Source organism: Octodon degus, unplaced genomic scaffold (genome assembly GCF_000260255.1).
Source record: "Octodon degus isolate 3935 unplaced genomic scaffold, OctDeg1.0 scaffold00003, whole genome shotgun sequence".
Classification (NCBI taxonomy): Eukaryota; Metazoa; Chordata; class Mammalia; order Rodentia; family Octodontidae; genus Octodon; species Octodon degus.
Genome location: NW_004524579.1, coordinates 11579825 through 11600973, shown reverse-complemented (window position 1 = coordinate 11600973; position 21149 = coordinate 11579825). Strand labels below are relative to the sequence as shown.

Genomic DNA, 21149 nt, shown 5'->3' with positions numbered 1-21149 from the left:
AAGATATAACAAAGTTATAATTCCCTCTCTGGAGTTGCTGATCTGTTCCAGCCTCCAAGAGAGCTGGGACTATGGGTACGCTTAATCTAACTCTAGCAACAGAACTTCACTAGTTTTAGATAGTCTGAAGTACAAAATGCAAGTATAAACCTACAAGAGAATAACTCAGCAAAACAAACCCCTCTGTAATCATCAAAGACTGTTCCCTCTATTATTTTAAGTAAGCAAGTAACAAACGTAAGAATCTCAAAACCATTAAGTATATCAAAAATGTTATATAAGAGGCCTTCAGCACAATCAAACAATTCTAAGTAATTCTATGTAAACCTAGGAAATCTTTATTGTAACATAAAGAAGGGATTTTGGTAAAATTTACCACATTAGCACTGAGCTGAATGTTCAGAAGTAAGATCCTTTACAGTATTGAAACAATTACTCTCCAGTCTTACTTGCTCACTTCTTGCTTTTTGGCTTTCCTATTACATGGCAAATGAAAGTCCTAGAGGCTCTATTACAGACTTCTAGAACAGAGCACATACATGACAACTTCCCCACATGCTACACCCCAGCAAAAGACGTCTTCAGAAGCACCACAACAATTTGTCATCAGTGGAACCTAAAGAAACGTCAGGGATTTGGGATTTCTTAGCAACCACTGCACTGAAACTTCACATTAGGGCAGATTGAACTCAGTTCTTATTAACATTGACCAATTCTTTTTCCTGATTGACTTCTTTCCCTTCAACTTCGTAAGACTAAAAATAGTCTTTAAACTACTACTCCAAAGCCTCACAAAAACACTACCTCCTAAGACCACCTCCTCTCAGCTACTTACCTTCTGGCTTGTGGCCCATCCCTCCTCTCACACTCTTCCACAGTGACTTCCATGTTAATGGATCCCACACTCTAAGGTCAAAATCCACTTCATTATCTTTTTCCATCCTAGATTTAACTCACATCCAGCTCTCCTCCAAAGAACACTAGCCTTACAAACTTTTCGAGGAGAACTGCTCATTCGCCCTTTCTCCAGTGGCAAGGATACTCTCTCCTAGGTCCACATGGTTATTTTCAAAGCACTTCTCCTTTACTCTGTACTTCTGTACTTTGTACAAAATGTACTCCTTTTCTTTGAAGATTATAGCATTAGTGGTTTTCAATACTGAATTAACCTTAAGATTCTCTTCAAGAATTTAATTCTTATGTTTTGATACCATACTGTCTCATCTGCTCAGAATTTGATCTTTCAAGTATCCCTTTTTTTCCTCTGTATTTTAAATCTTCCCCTATATATAAAGAAAAGCAATTTCAACTCCATTCTTCTTTTTAAAATTTTTATATTATCTCCTCTTCATGCTAAAGCTTTCCAAAAGTAAGTCACACATGTGTACTACTTTGCTGGTACATCAAAGTCCTTGGATTCCACACTCACTCACACTCCACACTTGTACCCATTCTAGTGACAACGGCGAGAATCACTAGAAAACCCAGTATGAAATCTATGAGAAAAATCTCATCTTTGTCTTAAGAAAAATCTGCAAATATCACTGCTAGGTTTCCATGAACTAAAATCTCATCAAAACTGCTCTTTTTCTAACAACGCCAACTCTTACAACCAGAAAGACCTTAAACCAGTGGTGGCAAATCTACACCACATATGCTGCAGAGGGCTGTTTATACCACTGAAATCGCTAAATGGTTCTCATCATTGCAAAACCTTTTTTTCTCTTTTATTTCCTAACATTCAGCGGCTCTCCAAATTATGTAACCTGCATTATTACAGTATCATTTTACTGAAGGGCATATATACTTTTCCAAGCTTTCACTAGTACCTTTTCAACTGGCTTCTGTTATCTGTCTCATTTTCTTCTAGTCCAACAGCTAGATAACTACCAATACATTCTTCTGAAAATCCAGATTAGATCAAGGGACTTAACTCCCTTATTTAAAATCCTCCAATGGAATGCCACTGGCTACAGGATTAACTCCAAAATTCTTACAATGCCATAAGGTTCTGTGGCATTCATGATGTGGCCTTTGCCACCCTCAAAAGCTTCACCCCATGCTTTGATCCATAAATTCTTCCTTGCTTGTCTTGCACAGGCCTCTTTCTTTCGCTTAATAGGTCTTCCTCTCCTCCACTAAATTTGATATATGCTTTGCTCTTGCAGAGTTACACTGAAGAATATTTTGCTACTGCACCTTCTCCGACACACAAAGGCATTCCTTTTTTTATGCATTGCAGTGATCTCTCTGCAGCCCTATTCTACAGCCTGACCGTAAGGTCTCCCCTGAAATTGCTAAATGGGGCTCTCTATACATTGTTAAACAAAAGGAACTTTTCAGACTACACTTATGTATAAAGATTTCTTCCCGGTAGGAATAAGATGGCAGGAAAAATATTTTTTGTTATTTGACAATTTTAATGCTCCACTCAGCATTATGGCACCTTCTATATAATTTTGATAGTTCCAACTATGTATGAGATTTCTTATATCATTTGGCAAGGTAATCTGTAGAAAATTATTATTATTATTATTATTATTATTTTTTTTTTTTTTTTGGTGGAACCGGGGATTGAACTCAGGTCCTTGTACTTGCCAGGGAAGCACTTATTCCACTGAGCCATCTCCCCAGCCCTGAAAATTACATTTTAATACTGAATACAAAAACTGAATTTAGCTATTCAATAATGATACTTTAATAATTTTAACTGTTAGAAAAACCCACTACAGAATTGTTGGAATATGATCACACACACACACACACACACGCAGAGTGCAGCCACTATACATATAATCTATATAGAGATTATACTTAATCTAAAAAAGTTAAAATGTTATAGTATTCAAATTAGAAAAAACTAGTGATACATTTTTCAAAACAATTATGTCACTCACCATCCCCAGCAGGAAGTCCTCTCTCCTTTTTCTCATCACATTTGTTGCATTCACTGAAGTAAAGCAGCAGGAACATATCCAAAAGTACCCAAATCAAGGAGGTGGCTAGGACCACCTTGCAATATGCAAATTTTCTCATGGCACTTTAAGTCAAATGCAAAATTTTAAAATATATATATATAAATATACAAAGATCATGAAAATTATCCCAATCCACCTTCATCAGAAATCACGTTCATACCCTATAAAAAAAAAGGAAAATAATGAATGACTTAAAAATTTAGAACCTAGAAAATGAGTTAGTTAATAATGAAAATTAAGAAATATGACTTAATTTGATTAATATAACACTTTATGATTGTACACATAACTTACAAAGCAATACTCAAGAAAACGGGCGAAGAATATAAATGGCCACTCTGCAATAAAAATACATAAATAGCCAATAAATGTATAGAAACATGCTCAGTTCCCTATAACTTGACATAAAGTAACAGTGAACTACTATTTCACACGTCAAACACATTAGTCTTAACCTTAACTCTTTCTATTCAAATACTTCATTAAATGTTAAGGCACAACCCAAACAATTAATTGCCACAGGAGTTTAAACAACCAGTGTGATCCCAGCCTAGTTCAACCTCCAAAGCTTCAGATCCAAAGAGTTCTCTCTGCAACCTGTACTGCAGCAATTTAGCAGACTAATTTTTATCTCTCTTTTGTCATTGAAACCTATGCTAAAAACTGCACAGTGACTATCACCATGAAATATGGAAGGCAACAGGGATCTGAGACCTAATCTTGTTTGGACTTGTTGATTTTTAGTTTCTATTTCCATTCCCCCATCTTCCCTTATTCTGTTATATAATAAGAAAATGACTGGACAGACATCACCAAATCTGGAAAGGCATTTAGGACACTTAGATTAGACGTGTTTTTGGCACACAAGTAGTTCACCTTAGGGAGCTCCAGAGCAGTCAAAGAGACTTCAGAGAGGTAAAAAGTAGGCCCTTGAGTAGCTGACTCTGAGAATTAAAGATCTTTGTCACTGCTGATTAGGAGAAAGATAAGCCATGTGCATTCCAAGGAGGTAGTAAACAGACGAAACATGCTTTGCACATGTGTCCCATGTTGGAAGCCATGTAAGCATATTTGGAGAAAGATTAGGCTGACAGTAGCAGCTGCTCCTAGCAGCAATTTTATGTAACATGTTCCATGGTGGCCAGAGAGAAAGAACTATTTACCCAAACAATTCAGGACAGGTAAGTGGATATATCTTAATAGTACTTTTTCACAAGGTTGAGAGGTAGTAATCTGAATATAACTTGAAACAAATGCCAAGCAATACTTCCAAAGTCTATCAATAGATAAATGAATAAACAAAATGCAATACTTATACATAATGCAGTACTACTCTACCACAGAAAAGGATAACGTGAGTCATCTATAGAGAAATGGATTATCTTAAGACCATAATGTTAAGTAAAATAAATCACACCAGGTTAACTATCAGATGGTTTCTCTTATACGAGAAACCCAAATATAACTGGAAAAAAAAAAAAAAAAACAGATAATGGGAAGCAGGGAGATAAAGAGCTGGAGGGGGGAAGCAGCGAGGATGAAAGAAAATTGAGATGCACTATGTACATGTAACAAATCCCCACAAGGAATATAATCATTATGTAATGAAAACATATACTCATAAAAAATTATAACTGAAAACATTACTACATTTTAAAGAAATTATTATTAAAATATTATTACTCTGGGGACTTTGAACTCCTGCCTATCCTTCCATCAGATCACATTCTCTGCATGGTAAGAACAAGGATGCTACTGATATATTCCTGCCTCAAAATGATGCCTCTTTAATGTGACAGTTGATACTATGTCAAATGCAGTGTGTAGCTAGTGACAGCTACACTAATAGTGAAAGAAGTACTGGATGCAATGTCACAAAACAATAGTTCTCGCCATAGAAACTAGATAATAAATTTATACAGTGAAGTATTTCACATGAAAGTCTACCTCTTCCAATCACTGCCAAGGCATCTGATGCAATGGATTTCAAATGTAACTTTATAGTTTTCAAAATCTAATTTTTTTATTAATGTATAAGGGACCCAAGTATGCCTGAAAAATTTGCCTTTTTTTCTCCCTCAAAAAAAGGAAAGTGTATGTCCACACAAAGACCCACACACAAATCTTTACTGCAGTTTAATCATAATCACCAAAATCTGGAATAATCCAATTATCGGTCACTCGGTGAATGGATGAGCAGATTATAGTACAGGCTCAACATCTCTTATTCAAAATGCTTGGGACCAGAACTGTTTCACATTTCTGAGCTGCTCCAATTGTGCAACAGTCTCCATGGACTTTATGGGTATAGCAGCCCTAACATGCAGTCAGAAATGCTCCAAGGTCTAACACTTTCCGAGTGTCACCCTGGCACTCAAATTTCAAATTTCAGAGCATTTTAGATTTCATATTAGAGTTGCCCAACTTGTACATCTATGTAATAAAACAGTACTCAGCAACCTATCAACAAATTATTTATTATTAGTACCTCAAGTGTTACCCCAAACTTAAAGGTTATGGGAACAAGTTTATTACTCGGGGGTATTGATGATACAGATTGTTATAAAGTTTACTGATTCAAATATTCCCACCCAGCACAAATAATGTCTGATACCTTGATTAGTATACCAATTCATGAGGTAATAAATTGTACTAGCTTCTTGCAATATCGTGAAAGTTCATTATTATTCCAACTTATGAATATATGCTCCAATACAATGAAACTGGTAAATAAAGAAAAGGATAAACTCACATCCCAGTTAAACTCTATTAATATTCTTTTCAGTCATTAAGAATAGATTTATCATGTTTTAAAGTCTGTATTATCTATTTGGCTGAAATGCTGTAACATCTTAACTTTATTATGGGGTGGGGTAGGTATGGCTATAACATGGCAGCATGCAAGGCCTCTATGGTCATGCTGGTTTGTGTGACTATGTGCGTGTGTGTGTGTGTCCGTGTTGGTTGGTGTTTTGTTTCTCTGAGACAGGATTTCACTATGTAGTACAGTCTGGCTTTGAACTAACTATGCAGCCCAGTCCGGCCTTGAACTCTCAGTGATCCTAATGCCTCAGCCTCCTGAGTGATGGGACTATAGGCATGCACCACTATGGCTGTATTTTTATTTATTTATTTATTTAGTACAGGATCTACAAGGTCTCACTACGCAAATCAGACTTGTGGTGATTCTCCTGTTTTTAGCCTCCCAAGAGCTGGGATTGCAGGCACGCACCACCATGCCCAGTCTCAATCCCCCTCTCACTGTGCCATGGGGGTGGGGCTGGCACATTACCTATGACTGTATTTTTTAAAGAAATAATATGCTCAACAGACATTTGTTCCCACAACAATCACTGAGTAGTACATCTTAGGCAACATCATAATATTTTACTTTGCACTTCAAAATAGGCTTAATATCTACAAAGGTATTTAAAAGGGCGGCATTGTGTTTTACACTTGAACAGATACAAAGGAAGCTTCCTGGCTCATGACTTGGCCTTGTTCCAGTCCCATGACCACAGGGTAGTTAAATGACCTACCCAGGCCAACCAGAGAACCTGGCTCCTGGCCCCACCCTCCATGAGAGATCTGGGAAACTACCAGTCATACTGTCCACCATGTGGAAAATGGCTGCCTGTAGTCGAAGACTTGAGACTGAGGAGAGGCATGCAAAATGAGGCAGAGGGTTGTAATGGCGGCCAAGTCCTTGACTCTCAGCTCTGTGACTACCTAAGAATCCTATCAATCCTCTTTTTCTACTTAAGAGTCCAAATTGGGCTCCTGATATAACCATAATGCTTAGGAGGTGAAGGAGAGTATGAAGACTGGGTTTCTCCAAGCAAAATCCAAGAGGTTCTGGTGCACTGACGAATTTCCTCTCCTCTCTGCTCATCATAAAATCTAGAATATGTATAAGATGTTATAGAAATGAATGATTATAACAGAAGCTCCCTCCCCAATCTCATCTTTGTCCCAGCTCTTCAAAGGTAACCCGTATTCTGAAATTGCTACCCTTCTTTGTCCTGAGTATAACCCCATTGTTTTATTTGGGGTTATGTTTCTGGAACTGTCTATTCATGAGAAATTCTGAGATTTGATTCTATTTTCCTCCGAAGACTGCATTACTGAAATTTACCCGTATGCTGCATGTAGCTCTCTAGTGGTCCCTCGCTTACCATGGAGGTTACATTCTAGACACCCCTGTGATAAGTGAAAATCAGCAAAGTAGTGTCATTAGATTTATTTTAGTATTTATACATACTTTAAGGCTTTATAAACCCTTCCCACTCACTTATAAACCTTTCCCACTTCTAAAAACACAATGTTCTTAATCATTTTCTAAACTCATAAACCTACATAATTTTAACAACAACATATACCATACACTACCGCAAAAATCTGTAATAATTTAATTATTTTTTGAAAACCTGCGAAATAGTGAGTCTGCAAAAGTCAAACCGCAAAATATCAAAGGATTACTATAGTCCATTAATCTTCACTACTTAATAGTATTCTGTCACTTAACATAGTAGTTTCTCTACTCTCAATAAACATTTACATTGTCTCTAGACTTCTGCTATTACAAACTATAACCATACCTGAACATGTTTCCTGGTACACATGTGTAAGAATATTTATTTAGGGTACAGTGACTGGCAGATTCTTTTGGACAATAAAGATTTTTGGTTTTGTGAGTCATACCACCCCTTTCAACCTCTTGAGTCTCCCATGGTACTATGAAACCAGCTATAAAAGACTGACAATATTCTTTTTTTTTGTAAATTTATTTATTTTATTGAGAAACAAATAACAATGAGACAGTTTCAAAACAGGCTAGTAGGACAGTTACAATAATTAATACATTGTATATTGTTGTCTTTGTAGTAGTTATTCATAGCACGAGATGCAGACATGATATCCTGTCCAAACACTATTAGTAGAAATGTTACTTTTCAATGAATTAAGAGAAAATAGCTGTATATCTACCCTATTTCGTATATACAGATACAAAATGGTCCTTCATTTCTATCCCCTTTTTTTGTTTAGTTTTTTTTTTCCATAATTTTATTGAGAGATAAATAGCAATGAGACAGTTTCAAGAGACCAACAATATTCTAAGAATTTATGGTCATTAAAATTTGAATGCCATGCAATTTTCTCCTGATGAATGGTAAGATATTCTTTTCATTTTTCAACCATTTAAAAACAATTTTCAAAAATCTATTAACTCATAAATTATCACACCAATTTCTGACCTAAAATTTGGGTTTAATTCTAAGCGTATATTTTCTTTTTCTTTTTTGAAGAGTGCAAATTAGAATTAAAACAAAATTACAAGTGATTCAGAATTTCACTTAACAAAGTAATATGAATTTCACAATATTTGTTGTAATACATAGTGTTGTCTTCAACCAGTTATTCATACTACCATATATATTCATGTTAAATTCAAAGAAAAAAATATATAATAAATTAAGAGAAAAAGCACAAACAATTGAGAAAAGGAGACAAAACAAATTAACTATTATCTGCTCCTTTCCATAGACCAGCAGAAATTCACAGTAGTCCAAACCATCCTGCTTACATAGATAAATCCTCTTGTCCCCACTCCCTCTCCTGTCCTTCCCCTCAACTCAGTAACACCTTCCTTTTGAATAAGTTCATTCCCTTTTCCCAGTATCTGTCGCACCCTTCAGATTCCATTTTTCTTTCTTAGGTTCTCACACTAAGGAGACAATACGATGTGTGCATATGTGGCTTTGATTTATTTCACTTGAGAGTATGTTCTCTAGTTTCATCCATTTACCGACAAAAGACTCAAATTTATACTCCATTGTGTAAAAACACATCTTCCTTATCCATTCTTCAGTTGATGGGCATCTGGGTTGTTTGCAGGATTTAGCTATGACAAATTGTGCAGCTATAAACATGGCTGCACATATATCCCTGTGGTATGAGGTTTTCAGTTCTTCTGGAAAAATACCCAGGAGAAGAACAGCAGGCAGAATAGGACCTCCAATCCTAGCTTTTCAAGGAACCTCCAAAAAAAAGGGATTTCCACAGGATATGAATATTTTCAATAATTAGATATCATCCATTTGTTTTCCTAGGTGGCTGAAGCAAGCTCCCAAGAGCTCTAATGTGTTTTATCAGTAACTTAACTGCAGTTACATCTTTTTATTTTTGACAATCCCAGAGACTAAGTAGTTGTTCTACTTATGTAGTGTTAATTCGCACTTCCTGTCATCCCTAACATTATAGGTCATTCCATTTCCTCTTCTCTAATCTTCCAGTTTTAATCTGGTGAACTACTATAGTGGACAAGGATGTCTTTTTCCTATTAGTTGTGAAAATTTTTTACAGTGTTGTTTCATTATATCCTGCAACTACTGTTTTGTCTCAGTTTATAGCTCAACAAAAAAGTTCCAGAGTTTGAGTTGTTTTAAGTTTTCCTTTGCCAAGAACTCATTAAAAATGTTTTACTTAAAATTTCTGAAGTTCTCCCTTTCCTATTTAAATAGGGAGTCAGTGTCACTGTCTCCATGTAGATGACCAACTTTCTTAGAACTGCTTAAAGAAATTCTTCCTCTCCCTAAAGGTGCCCAATGCCAATACTGTCATAAACCAAGTTTCTGTATTCTATTGCCTTGTGCTGTCTATCTCTCCTTCATGCTGCTATCATTCTATTAGAATTTTATACTAAGTCTTGAAATATGACAAAGCAAGTCTTCTCTTCTTTCACTGTGCCTTCAAGATTACCTTCCCTACTCTTACCTCATCAGTCTTTCTTAAAAACACTGCAATCAACTTCCTGAACTCTACCAAAAAAGAAAACCAGATGTGACTTAAAAAGACTGAAATAAACCTATAATTGGAAAAAATTGCAATCTTTACAAAATTTAATACTGCAATCCACAAAAAGTTCTGTTTCTCCATTTGTTTAGACCTCTTAATGTTTCTATTCATCATAATTTTCTCTTTTAAAGGTTTGACACAAATACTTATCATAAAACATGTTATATATTTTAGAATCTTTACATGAAGCGATACTATTCTGTTGCTAATTTACAGAAATACACTTTGAATTTTATTGATTTTTAAACCTAACCACCTTGCTGGGTCCTCCAGTATAATACTGAACAGGGGAGATGGAGATAATAGGCATCCTTGTTTTAATCCTGTTTTGTTTTGTTTTTTTTAATTGTCTTCTTGAGAGAGGGTTTCACTATGCAGTTCAGCATGGCCTCAAACAAGCAGCAATTCTCCTGTGATAACCTTCTGAGTGTTGGGATTAGAGGCATGTGCCACCATGCATGGCCTTTAATCCTGATTTTAAAGGGTAGACTTTGTTATTACAAGGCAAAGAATGGGTGCAGCCATTATGATTAACCACTGTATTCCTTAATACTATATCCCATCTACTACAACATAAATCTAGTAATTAAAAGTTTTAAGTGATGTCTTAGCTACTTTCTCTTATTGCTCAGACAAAATACCAAAGTTAAAGGAGGAAAGGTTTATTTCAGCTCAATGTAGAGGTTTTAGTTCACAGTCAGTGGGCTCCAAGGCAACATGGCATAGCAGAGGGACATCACAGAGCAGAAACAGTCCATGGCAAAGCAGGACAGGAAGAAAGCAGCAAAATAGCAAGATACTAAGTGACAACCACAGTTCTCTTTCAGTCCCTTATATTCCATCCAGACTAACCACCCTTATGAGTGTGTAGCACTTACACATTGGGTGGGGCATCCTTACTCCCAGTATCACACTCTCTCAATTCAGCCACCTCCAAAAAAATCCTACTTATGACAACGTGAGGCCTTGGTGTGTGTATGGGGGGGGGTACATGTAGATACAGACCACAACAAATGGTTATGATGGAAAACAAAATAAAGAAAATAAAAAGTCATAAAGATCATTTTAAAAGTTGATGTTGAATAAAACTTGTTTTAAAAATTCCAAAAACGTTTTTTGAAAATGACATTTTTTTTTTTAATGTATTTACCACAGGGCCTATAGGGTCTCTCACTACCCAGATCAGACTCCTAGTGATCCTCCTGCTTTCAGCCTCCCAAGCACTGAGTTCATAGGTGTGTGTGCCACCACACCCCGTCTCAATGCCCAGTGCACCGCAGGGGTGGGGCTGACATGGCATGTGGTGCCAGGGATCTAACCCCAGTCCCTGTGTTCTGCCTAAGCAGGCACTTTTAGCCCACTGAGATATCTGGCCAGCCCTGACATCATTACTAAAATAAAGGCAACGTGTCTAATTCTTAAGACTATTCCTTTAAAAAAGTGTTGTATTTTTGAGTCACACTCATTTGAAATTCTCTACATATTCTGTACACTGAGTCCTCACTCAAGATGTTTCTGATTCCAGCCAGCACCCAGACCCTGCATATGAGTGGAACTGCCAGAGGCCCTCTGGATCCTTACTCCAGCCAGCACCCAGGACTGGCATGTTAGAGGGACTGCCTGGGGCCCACTCGATCCTCACTCAAGCCAGTGCCCAGGCCTGGCATGTGAGTGGGACTTCCTCCATCAGACAGGCTTGGTGTGGAGCCCTGTAACAGAACTCCCTGCAGAGAGGCTAGGGCAAGACCCACCCAGCTGATCCAAGAGCAGAATATCTTGCCAGAGTGGCACAAGGGATTCACTTCCAAGGCCTGCAGCAGGAAGAAGTGGAGCAAAGCAGATTTCAAATAGCAATACAAAATTAATTTAAGAAAAAAGTAGAAAAAATAGCAATAAAGAGCCACATGTGGTGGTATAGTCTGTAATCACAGGACTCCCTGAGGCTGAGCCAGGGCAGTTGTCTACCTGAGCAACTTAGGTTTAAAAGCCAATCACAACTGGCATGGTGGTACACACCTGTAATTCCAGAACTCATGAGGCTCAGGCAGGAGGATTTCTGTGAGTTTGAGGCCAGCCTGGGCTACATAGTGAGCTCAAGACCAGCCTGAGCTGCATAGTAAAACCCTGTCTCAAAAGGACAAAATAAAATAAAATGCCAATACCAAGACAAGTCTTTAGGAAGTAAAGGTAAACTTTGTAACATCCCGACTTAGGTGGTTTTAATGCCTATTTTTCCTGGATTGTTCCTTAACATAATATATATGTAAATAATACAAACAGTTGCGGGCAAAACAAAACAACAAAAAAAAAATCTAGAAGTTACTATTATATAAATCCCTAAAAGACTATAGATTTTCCCCCAGAGAAATAGAATCTTATCAACTACAAGTATGGCTCACTGTAGCTAAACTGTATAAACAATATAGTATATGCTCACATCTGCTTTCCATCTGGGAACCTGGAATTTTGGTATGCACTAGACAGAAGTGGCTACATGACCAGCCCCAATAAAAATCTTAAGCACTGAGTCTCTAATGAGTTTCCTTGGTAGAAAACACTTTACACATGTTGTCACAATTCATTGCTGGAGAAATTAAGTGCATCCTGAGTTCTCCACAGGGAGAGTACTCTTAGAAGTCTGGGCTTAGTTTCTTCCAGATTTCATCCCATGCATTTTCCCTCTGCTAATACATCTTTGTATCCTTTTGCAAAAATAAATCTTAGCTAGTAGTACTACTATGTGCTGAAGCCCGCAGGTCCTTCATAGTTAATCACTGAACCTGGGAATAGTCTTAGGAACTCTCAACACAATATCATATTGAAACTTAAGTGTTTTATTAGGCCAAATGCTGAAATTCAAAATTGAATTCCAAAAATTACTGGTATGTGACCCTAAAAAACTACCTTATTTGCAAAAATCTGAGTTTCCTTATTCCTTTAAGTGAAGAAAAAAAAAAAAAAACGTATTATAGCCCGATTGCAATAAATTAAATGAAGGAATGCATAACACATATTATAATATACTCAGAAGATATTAAATGACATTTCTACAGGTATTCTCTTAGATGAAACAATCAGGAATCCTTTGTATATAATCTGATACAATGAAAACTCAAACAGCTTTTGCAGTACTGCAAGAGTGGTTCAGAGATAAACTAAGACCCTGTATCTTCACCCCGGCTCTCTCCGAGAATGGTTTCCAGAACACATGACAGCATCAGTGACAAGCTCAACTCAGTTAAACTACATTAAGTATCACCTTTGGCTTTCTGAACCCAGTCTTTATTTAGTCTTCAAACTGACCCCCTTTTGAGAAATAATATACTAATTAATTAGTACTGGGACTATATAGTTATGCTTCTCAAATTATTAAAGATTTTAATTTTTAGTACAAGGCCTCTTGTTACATGTGTATGAGCCAGAAATCCAACCAACAGAAATTTTGAAAAGAGAAATAAAACCCTGACAGCATTCCCTGCCAAATATCAACTTGTACCAAACTGGTTTTTCAAATGAATTCATGTTCTCAATACACATGACTAACATCACCTGCTGAAAAATTAGTTTACTAAAACCAATTTATTGCAGAGTAACTATACTTTAGTATCCTAACTGGGCCACTTTGTTCCACTGCAGGTTGCCAACGCCTTAGTAAAAGGACCATGTCTTATTTGGCTACTATCCCCATGCTGAGGATAATACCTGGCACACAATGTTTGATTTTTTAATATATGAATGAGGTTAATTAATAAAATACTACTAAAACCAACACCAAATTCAGTAGATATAACATTCCTTCTCTTATAAAAACTACCAGGATATTAACTTTCCAGGTGGGAAAACCAAAAACAGCATTTACCCATCCTACCCCCATTTATCACTGTGTTAAATACTCAATTTAATTTTAGTGACAATTCTCCACTGAGTCACCCATTCCTGACTGGTCCACACCAACCACACCCACTCTATTCCTCTTGCCACTGCAAGCCAAGTTCTTACCAATGGGACTCGAGAGGAAGTCTACTGGAAAGCGTTTGGGCAAGTTAGAGGTGGCAGCAGAGAATTATACTTTTCCACCTATACAAAGTGTTTCTACAGCATACTTAGAAGTACAACAGTCATCTTCAGGCCATAAAAGAAGCCATCATCAACACACTAAGGATAATGAAGTTGAAACTATAGAAAGCGCATGAGGCCTGGATGATATCAAACAGACCAACCCTAAACACTATGTACGAATTTGTTATGTTGAGGCCCTCAGTGATCCACTGGGTATTCTGCTACTATGTACAGTCAAGAACTTCCTAATACACCACTCTGTATGCATTTAGATAGGTATAGGCCTGTGAAGAAAAAAATGAAGATGTAAATAGAGGATCTGAATCAAGGAGTCTATTTTTATAGGAGAATTGCACAATAAATTTAATAGCTACAAACTAAAACATGGTACATGATATATCCACCTTAGACATGGCATTATAGTCATGCAACACCACTTAATGAGAAGGATATGTCCTAAGAAATGTATCATTAGGTGATTTCATTGTGTCACTATTACAGGGTACACTTACACAAACCTTGTAGCAGTCTACCACACACCTAGGTTATGGTATATACCAGTACAATGAAAACCACAACTATAGTACCATATCTACACTGCTGAAAAATCAAAGATACAAAAAAAAAAAAAAAGTATACAGAGGAAAAAATGGCCTACTATGTACTGAACAAAAATAGTAATACACACTAACTTTTCTATGTGGAACAGATATTTCCAAGTAGAAAAACATGAAAACAACTATTTCTCAGTTTTGCACTACAAAAAAATGCTAATGATGATTCAAGTTAAAGTGACTTTGGAGAAAACTCAGGTCTATATGAACGAATGAATGAATGTAACAAGGTAAATATAAAAGCCTTTTCCTCGGAATTTCTTAACATATACTTGACTAATTAAAACAAGTTACAACTTTGTATTAAGCAACCTACTGATACAAATATGTAATATTAGAGTAAAGAATAGAGATAAGGGAAATGGAACTACAGAGCTATAAGAGACATATTATATAAGAGAGTACAACCGACCACCCCATTCATGACATTTAAAACAAAAAAACCCCAAAATCCTTGCAAACTAGAAATAGAACTAAACTTTGTTAATCTGACAAAAGATTATCTATTCCAAATCTATAGTAAAGAAAAATAAAACTTACTGCTAAGATCTTGCAAGTACTGGGGGCCTGTCCCATAGCTCGCTAAGTGGCTACTTCAACAAAGCAGTCAGGCTCAGGTTGCTGTGGTTCGATCCCCACAACTCAAGCAGGCCAAACCTGCCCCAAAGGCATTTGGAGAAAAAAAAAAAAAAAAAAAGATCTTGCAAGTACTGTATTATCTTTAAAGTTAGGAAAAAGACAAAGATGCCCTGACCCTGCCAAAAATAACTAGAGGTCCTATCCAACGCAGTAAAACAAGAAAAAGAAGCAAATATTTAAGAATTTGAAACAAGAAGTCAACAACTGCCAGCCATGATGGCTGGTACCTGCCTATAATCCCAAGACTGGAGAGCCTGAGGGAGGAAGACTGCTTGAGTAAGGTTGCTGAATATAAGCTTAACATACAAAATTCAACTGACGCCTGCAAGCAGGTGCAGGGGCTGGGGGTTCCATCCCCGGGCCTTCTGTGCTGGCCCTGCAGCTGGGGCATGCTGCGATGGCAATTGAGACTGGGCATGGTGGCATCCCAGCTCTTGGGAGGCTGTAAATAAGCTGATCACTACAAGTCTAATCTAGTAGTGAGACCCTGAACACCCTGCAGATTCTTCCCTAAAAATACAAAAATAAATAAATGAAACAAAATTCAACTGAATTTTTGTTTTTGTACCAGTAACTGAAACACTTCCTAGAAAGATCTAAAAATAATTAGGTCTCAGTGGCTTAAGCACATGCCTGGCAAGTGCAAGGTCTGGAGTTTGGTCCCCAGTATCAAAAATAAAATAAAAATAATTAAGTGATGCCATGCGCATGTATGAAATATTTACTACCATAAAGAATTACATTCTCAGGGCCGGCAAGATAGCTCAGCAGACTAAGTTCCTGCTTAGGCAAGTGCAGGGCCCAGGGCTCAATCCCCAATGCCACAAGCCACGCCCTCAGACAAGCTGAGCTGGCCACTGAAACCAGGCATGGTGGTACACCCCTGTAATCCCAGTGCTGGGGAGGCTGAAAACAGGAGGATCACTAGGCATCCAGGCTGTGTAGTAAGACCTTATATCAAATACTGAAAAAAGTACATCTTCTTCATATTAACATGCAAACTTGAAATGATACAAACATTATAAACAACGAGAAAAATAGGCTATTCAATAAATGTTAATCCACATGTAAAAATAAAATTTCTATCTCACATCATACCAAAACTCCAGGTGGATCAAAATTTTAAGGATAGAAGTCTCTAAAACTTTAAATAAAAAATACAAAATAAAATAAAAGGGAAAAAATAAAACTTTAAATAAAATAGAGGTAAACAAAAATAAATAAATGACAGGCTCAGAGTCTGAGCCGTCCTACACAAGTTAGCCAGCCTTTCAGAGGACTAATTCCTGCTGGAGCACAACATAGCTTGATCACAACTATAGGGAAAATGTCTGAAATGGAACTAAAAAGCCTTTGAAGTGGCACTGATATAAAACAAGACACACCTCCAATCAGCAGGAGAAGCACCATGCCAACATCTAGTCCCTTCCAGGCTACTTCAATCAGTCCAAACAGCCAGTCCAGCAAAATGAACAGCATTGTCTATGAGAAGCAGTTCCAGTCAACCTGTGCCACCATGAGAATGGCACAGCCTTTTCTTACACAGTTTGCAGCCCAGAAGAGAGCTGTGGGAAGAGGACTCAGCCACAAGACATTTGGTCCTAGGTGTTGGCAAAACAGAGGGCAGAGGTTCTTTAATCCAAGCAACAGTTCCTCAATCCAAGCAACACTTCTCTGAACAGCAACAGAACAAATAGATAGGAGGCAAAGCCCAGAAAGTGGACAGTGATTCAAGTAAACCTCCTGAACACTGGCAGACCCTCCTGGTGTCTGTCAGGAAAAAGTGGAAGAGAAGCCGTCCCCTGCATCCACCACAGCCATCAAAACCTCTCAGGACTGGACCAATCAAACCTCAGGCAATCAAAACCAAAAAAAACAAAATCTTAAAGGACGTGGTTATTTGCAAAGCACTGGGGAAGAGGGAAGGGAAGAGGGGTGAATGAAGTCAGATAATGCCAGCAGCCACGGGGCTAAAATGATATGTGACATATCCTATGTAGGGCTTGAGGACACAGGAACAAAGTTGCACACAACAGCCCACCAGTCAAGGGAGGCTTTGCAAGCTTGTGTCTGCTATTTAACATTCGCTTGGTTGATGGCCATGTATCTTCAGTAAGAATTTTATAAACAAATACGTGCACATACTCCCTAAGTGCATATAATTTGACCTAAAAGTTTTTATGGTTAAATGAAAGCCCAGAAATAGGAAAGTAACACCACACAGGAATAGCTCAGCCTGAACTATGGCAGGTCCCAGCTAATACATCCGATATGGTTTCTTCGCTCCCGGGAGTTCTTTGGATATGGTTATAGTGTTTGTGGGCTTCCAAGTGAAGAACTGTAGATAACTGGTGCTGGACAGAGGAGCCTTATTTTTTTTCCTACAGCAGCATGCTATTTTTGTAACATGGTGACCAGGTTGAATAAAAATGAAGTACAGCAGTAACTGTTCTCCCTTCCTCCTGGATGAGCGAGCAGATGACTGAACACTGGTGTCAGCATCCTTGGACATACCCAGATGAGCGGTGTGTGCCTGCGACTTCTCTTTGAAATGGTGCAGTGTTTGGTTATGGTCCGAAGCTCCCAAGCACTACTACTTGGCATCTCCTTTCTTCAGTGGAGCTGCTACCTTTCAGATTTGATAAAATGCTAGTTAGGTTGAATACTGCTTGCCTTCACTCATTCATCTTCCTATGAGTCTTCTCTCCCCGCCCCCCATTTCTTGCTTTTGCCCCAGTTTTTAAAAAACGGCTTTTAGCTGGTGTTCATGAAAAGAGTAAATAAAGTGTGACATTAATGAAAACAAATGCTATCTAAAAAAGTGTGTTTCTTTGCAGAGCTGTGTCCAATTATCCTTTGGGCCCTCTGCTGGAAAAGTGGAATCAAGTCTGAAATAATGCTTTTTAAATTGTAACCTTTAGGATTACAGATGTAGGACAGTACTGTATCGTATTTCTGTGAATGTAAAATATCTCATACCTGTTTAATGATATGTAGTAGTGACCGTGCTTTATCAAAGCTGTTTTTCATAATGTTACTCTAGAATGTTTTCTTTCCAGATGATGATTAAGAAGCTAATAAAAAAATGGCGCCAGGTACCACAACAATAGCAGAACTTTGCTGTTTTCTGGGTCTTTCTCTTTCTTTCTTCTTTTCTTTAATGGAGTGTACTGGATGGCTATAATTTTGTTCAGATGACTGCAGAACCTGGAAAAGCTGTTGCTGCTATTGATGCAGAACATACTGCTGTTATTGGCCTTTTTATATAAATAAATATATATATATATATACACACACACACACCTATATATGTATAATTTGAATTTCTGGAAATTTTAACTGTGCTGTCAACTTTGGAAAAAGTCATCCCAGTTTACCATGTTGAGTTGGCATTGTACAGAAATTAACAGCCATATCGGTCTAGAAACGTCAAAACTTTTTTTTTTTTTCCATTTGCACAGGGGTAACGCTGTATGAAATATGTAAGATCTTATCTACGTGGGTTTGATTACAGAAACTAATAAAGTATTCTCTAAATAATGAAAAATAAATGCATACATAAATAAAATATAAGTATATCTCTTCATGTTACTAGGGAAGGGAAAATTTAATATAAAAACAGCACAAAATAAAGGCTACTACATAAAAATAATTTTTAATACAATCAAAGATATCATAGATGGTTAAATGACTGATCAAAGACTAGGAGAAAATATACACAAAACAAACTATGCAAAAAGATTAGCACTGTCATGTCGATAATCAGCCATGAGTGGGCCTGAGGGACAAAGGAGAATTCAAAAAAGCACAGATTTACAGGTCAAGTAAAAAAGTCTTCAATGTATAATACATTTATAATCACTTGTTAGGACTTAGACCCAAAGCACAGTGACATTTAATGTACACACTGTGCATGTTACCCCGATACCTGTCTACCTCCCTGTCTAACTCCATGACAAGGCATATAGCACGCCTGGCTGCCACAAGACTACAGGCCAGTATAGCAAAGAAAGCATTCTGTAAAGACTCTCCTGCCTTGAACTTGGGCCTGGTTTAAATTAAGAAACTATCTTTCTCGAGTTTTCTTTCACAAGTTCCTCACATGATTAACGCCTCTGAGAAAACACTGCACATTTAAAAGGGAACTGGACATTTTGCAATTCCAACGTAACTTCTAGGTAAAACTATCAATAAGCCTCATAGCTATCTTAGTTCTCTAACCCCCAGTATTAATTTTATATTTTTATTTTTTAAAGCTAATAGAAAATGGTAAAAATAAATAAATAAAAACTGCAGAATTTCACTAAACAAAATAATAGGAATTTGACAATGGTTGATGTATTACATAACATTATCTTCAAATTAGTTGTTCCCAACAGTAAATTTTTATGTGAATTTTGCAGTCAGGGCAGATGGCTTTACGGCACTGCCCACTTTCTTGCTTGACTGTATCAACTGTACAATAAATTTGATCTATACTCATGCACAGTCATCTGTGTCTTGACTGAATTCTTTCATCACAGGCACAAAAAACTGAGAACCATGGAAGGGAGGGAGGTTTCCCTGCTGCATCATGACTGAGAATCCCAGTGACAGTTTCCAGAATGTGTTTTAAAATACCTCCATATCAAACCAAACAGTAAGAACTCAACTGAAAACAGCCAACAGGTATGACTTAGTAAGGCACAGACAAGGAAGCAGAAGCAACCAAGCAACCTAAAAAAAAAAAAATATGCCCAACCTCAGTGGTATTCAGGAAAATAACATCAGACTGGTAAAAACACAGTACTATGTTGGTAGGAATGTTATTTCAAGTGTAATTTAGCAGTAAGAGTGATCTGCCAATACATAGTGAAGGTAAAGCATCGTCCCCTCACTGAGTAATCTCACTGCTAGGTTCATGCTCTGAAGAAATTCGCACACTAGCAGATAAGGACATGTGATATCAATATTGTTTCTAACGGTCTTCTCTTACTCCCCAAGATGACCTAAATATACAACAAAAGGAAAATGAATAAATTGTGTAACAGAAAATTATACGGCAGTTAAAATTATTAGGCTGAACTATATGCATCAGTAAGTAAACAATGTTCAATGAGAAAAAAAAGCAATTTATAAGATTACAGCCTATTCCTTTTTAAAACCTGTTAAAATGAGACATTACTTATGAGCAGAAACATATACTATAAAGACAGAATAAGGCTATATCAAATGCACACTAGTGCTTATTTCTAAGCAGAGAAGAGTCTAAAACATATTAACTTTTTTATACAAAAGACCTAAATTGTGGCAGATCGTTGCACGTTCACTCATCTACTTCCACTCCTTTCTTAGAATCAAACTGCTGCTCTATTGCTAAATGTGGCAACTGGTATCTCTGGGTGTCAGAATAGGTGGCAATGAGATAAAAAGCAGCAATCACTGTTAGAGACTAACTTCATTGCCTTCATCCCTCCCTTGAGCCCTGCATCCAGGAATGTGCACACAACGGATGGAGCTGCACTGACCTTCACACTCATGAGACAACCTTGAGAAGGAAGCCACAAGCGAAGAGAAGACAAGGGAGCTAGGTCTGTGGCCAGCACTAAGGTGCCTCATCTGGAAAGAAAAACACAAACTCTACCTTGTGACGAGCACCTTTCTGTCGGGGGAGGAGGAATGCAGGACAGCCACATCTAATATTACGTAACAGAATGAAAAGGGCAAAAGATTAAGACAGTGGGGAGGGCTGGATTCATGACTTGCTCTTTTAGCTGTGTGTTTCTATATAAGTTTTCAATCTTTATGTTTTCATTTGGATTTTAAACAGAAATTCTTTTTTTTTTCTTTTTGTTTTTTTTTTTGTTTTTTTTTTCTACAGTTTTATTGATAAACAGATAGCAATGAGACAGTTTCAAATCAAATCAGAAGTACAGTTTCAACAAATAATACACTGCATATATTCTTAGTGGTTAATTGCTGTACAAGATGCGGACTTGTGATCCTATTTACAAACACCATTAGA

At 37.2% G+C, this 21149-nt stretch overlaps 1 protein-coding gene across 2 annotated transcripts in view; it reads right to left on the bottom strand.

Moving 5' to 3' along the window:
• The window catches only part of Galnt1 (polypeptide N-acetylgalactosaminyltransferase 1), a 97204-nt gene extending 80440 nt beyond the window's left edge, over positions 1 to 16764 (bottom strand). For both annotated transcript variants that reach the window (XM_023714318.1, XM_004623589.2), the window contains exons 1-2: positions 16531 to 16764; positions 2898 to 3139 (exon numbers count right to left, since the gene is read on the bottom strand). In XM_023714318.1, the coding sequence (XP_023570086.1) occupies positions 2898 to 3036 (139 nt within the window). In that variant the 5' untranslated portion in view covers positions 3037 to 3139; positions 16531 to 16764. The remainder of the gene's footprint in view (positions 1 to 2897; positions 3140 to 16530) is intronic.
• Between the last annotated feature and the right edge of the window lie 4385 nt (positions 16765 to 21149).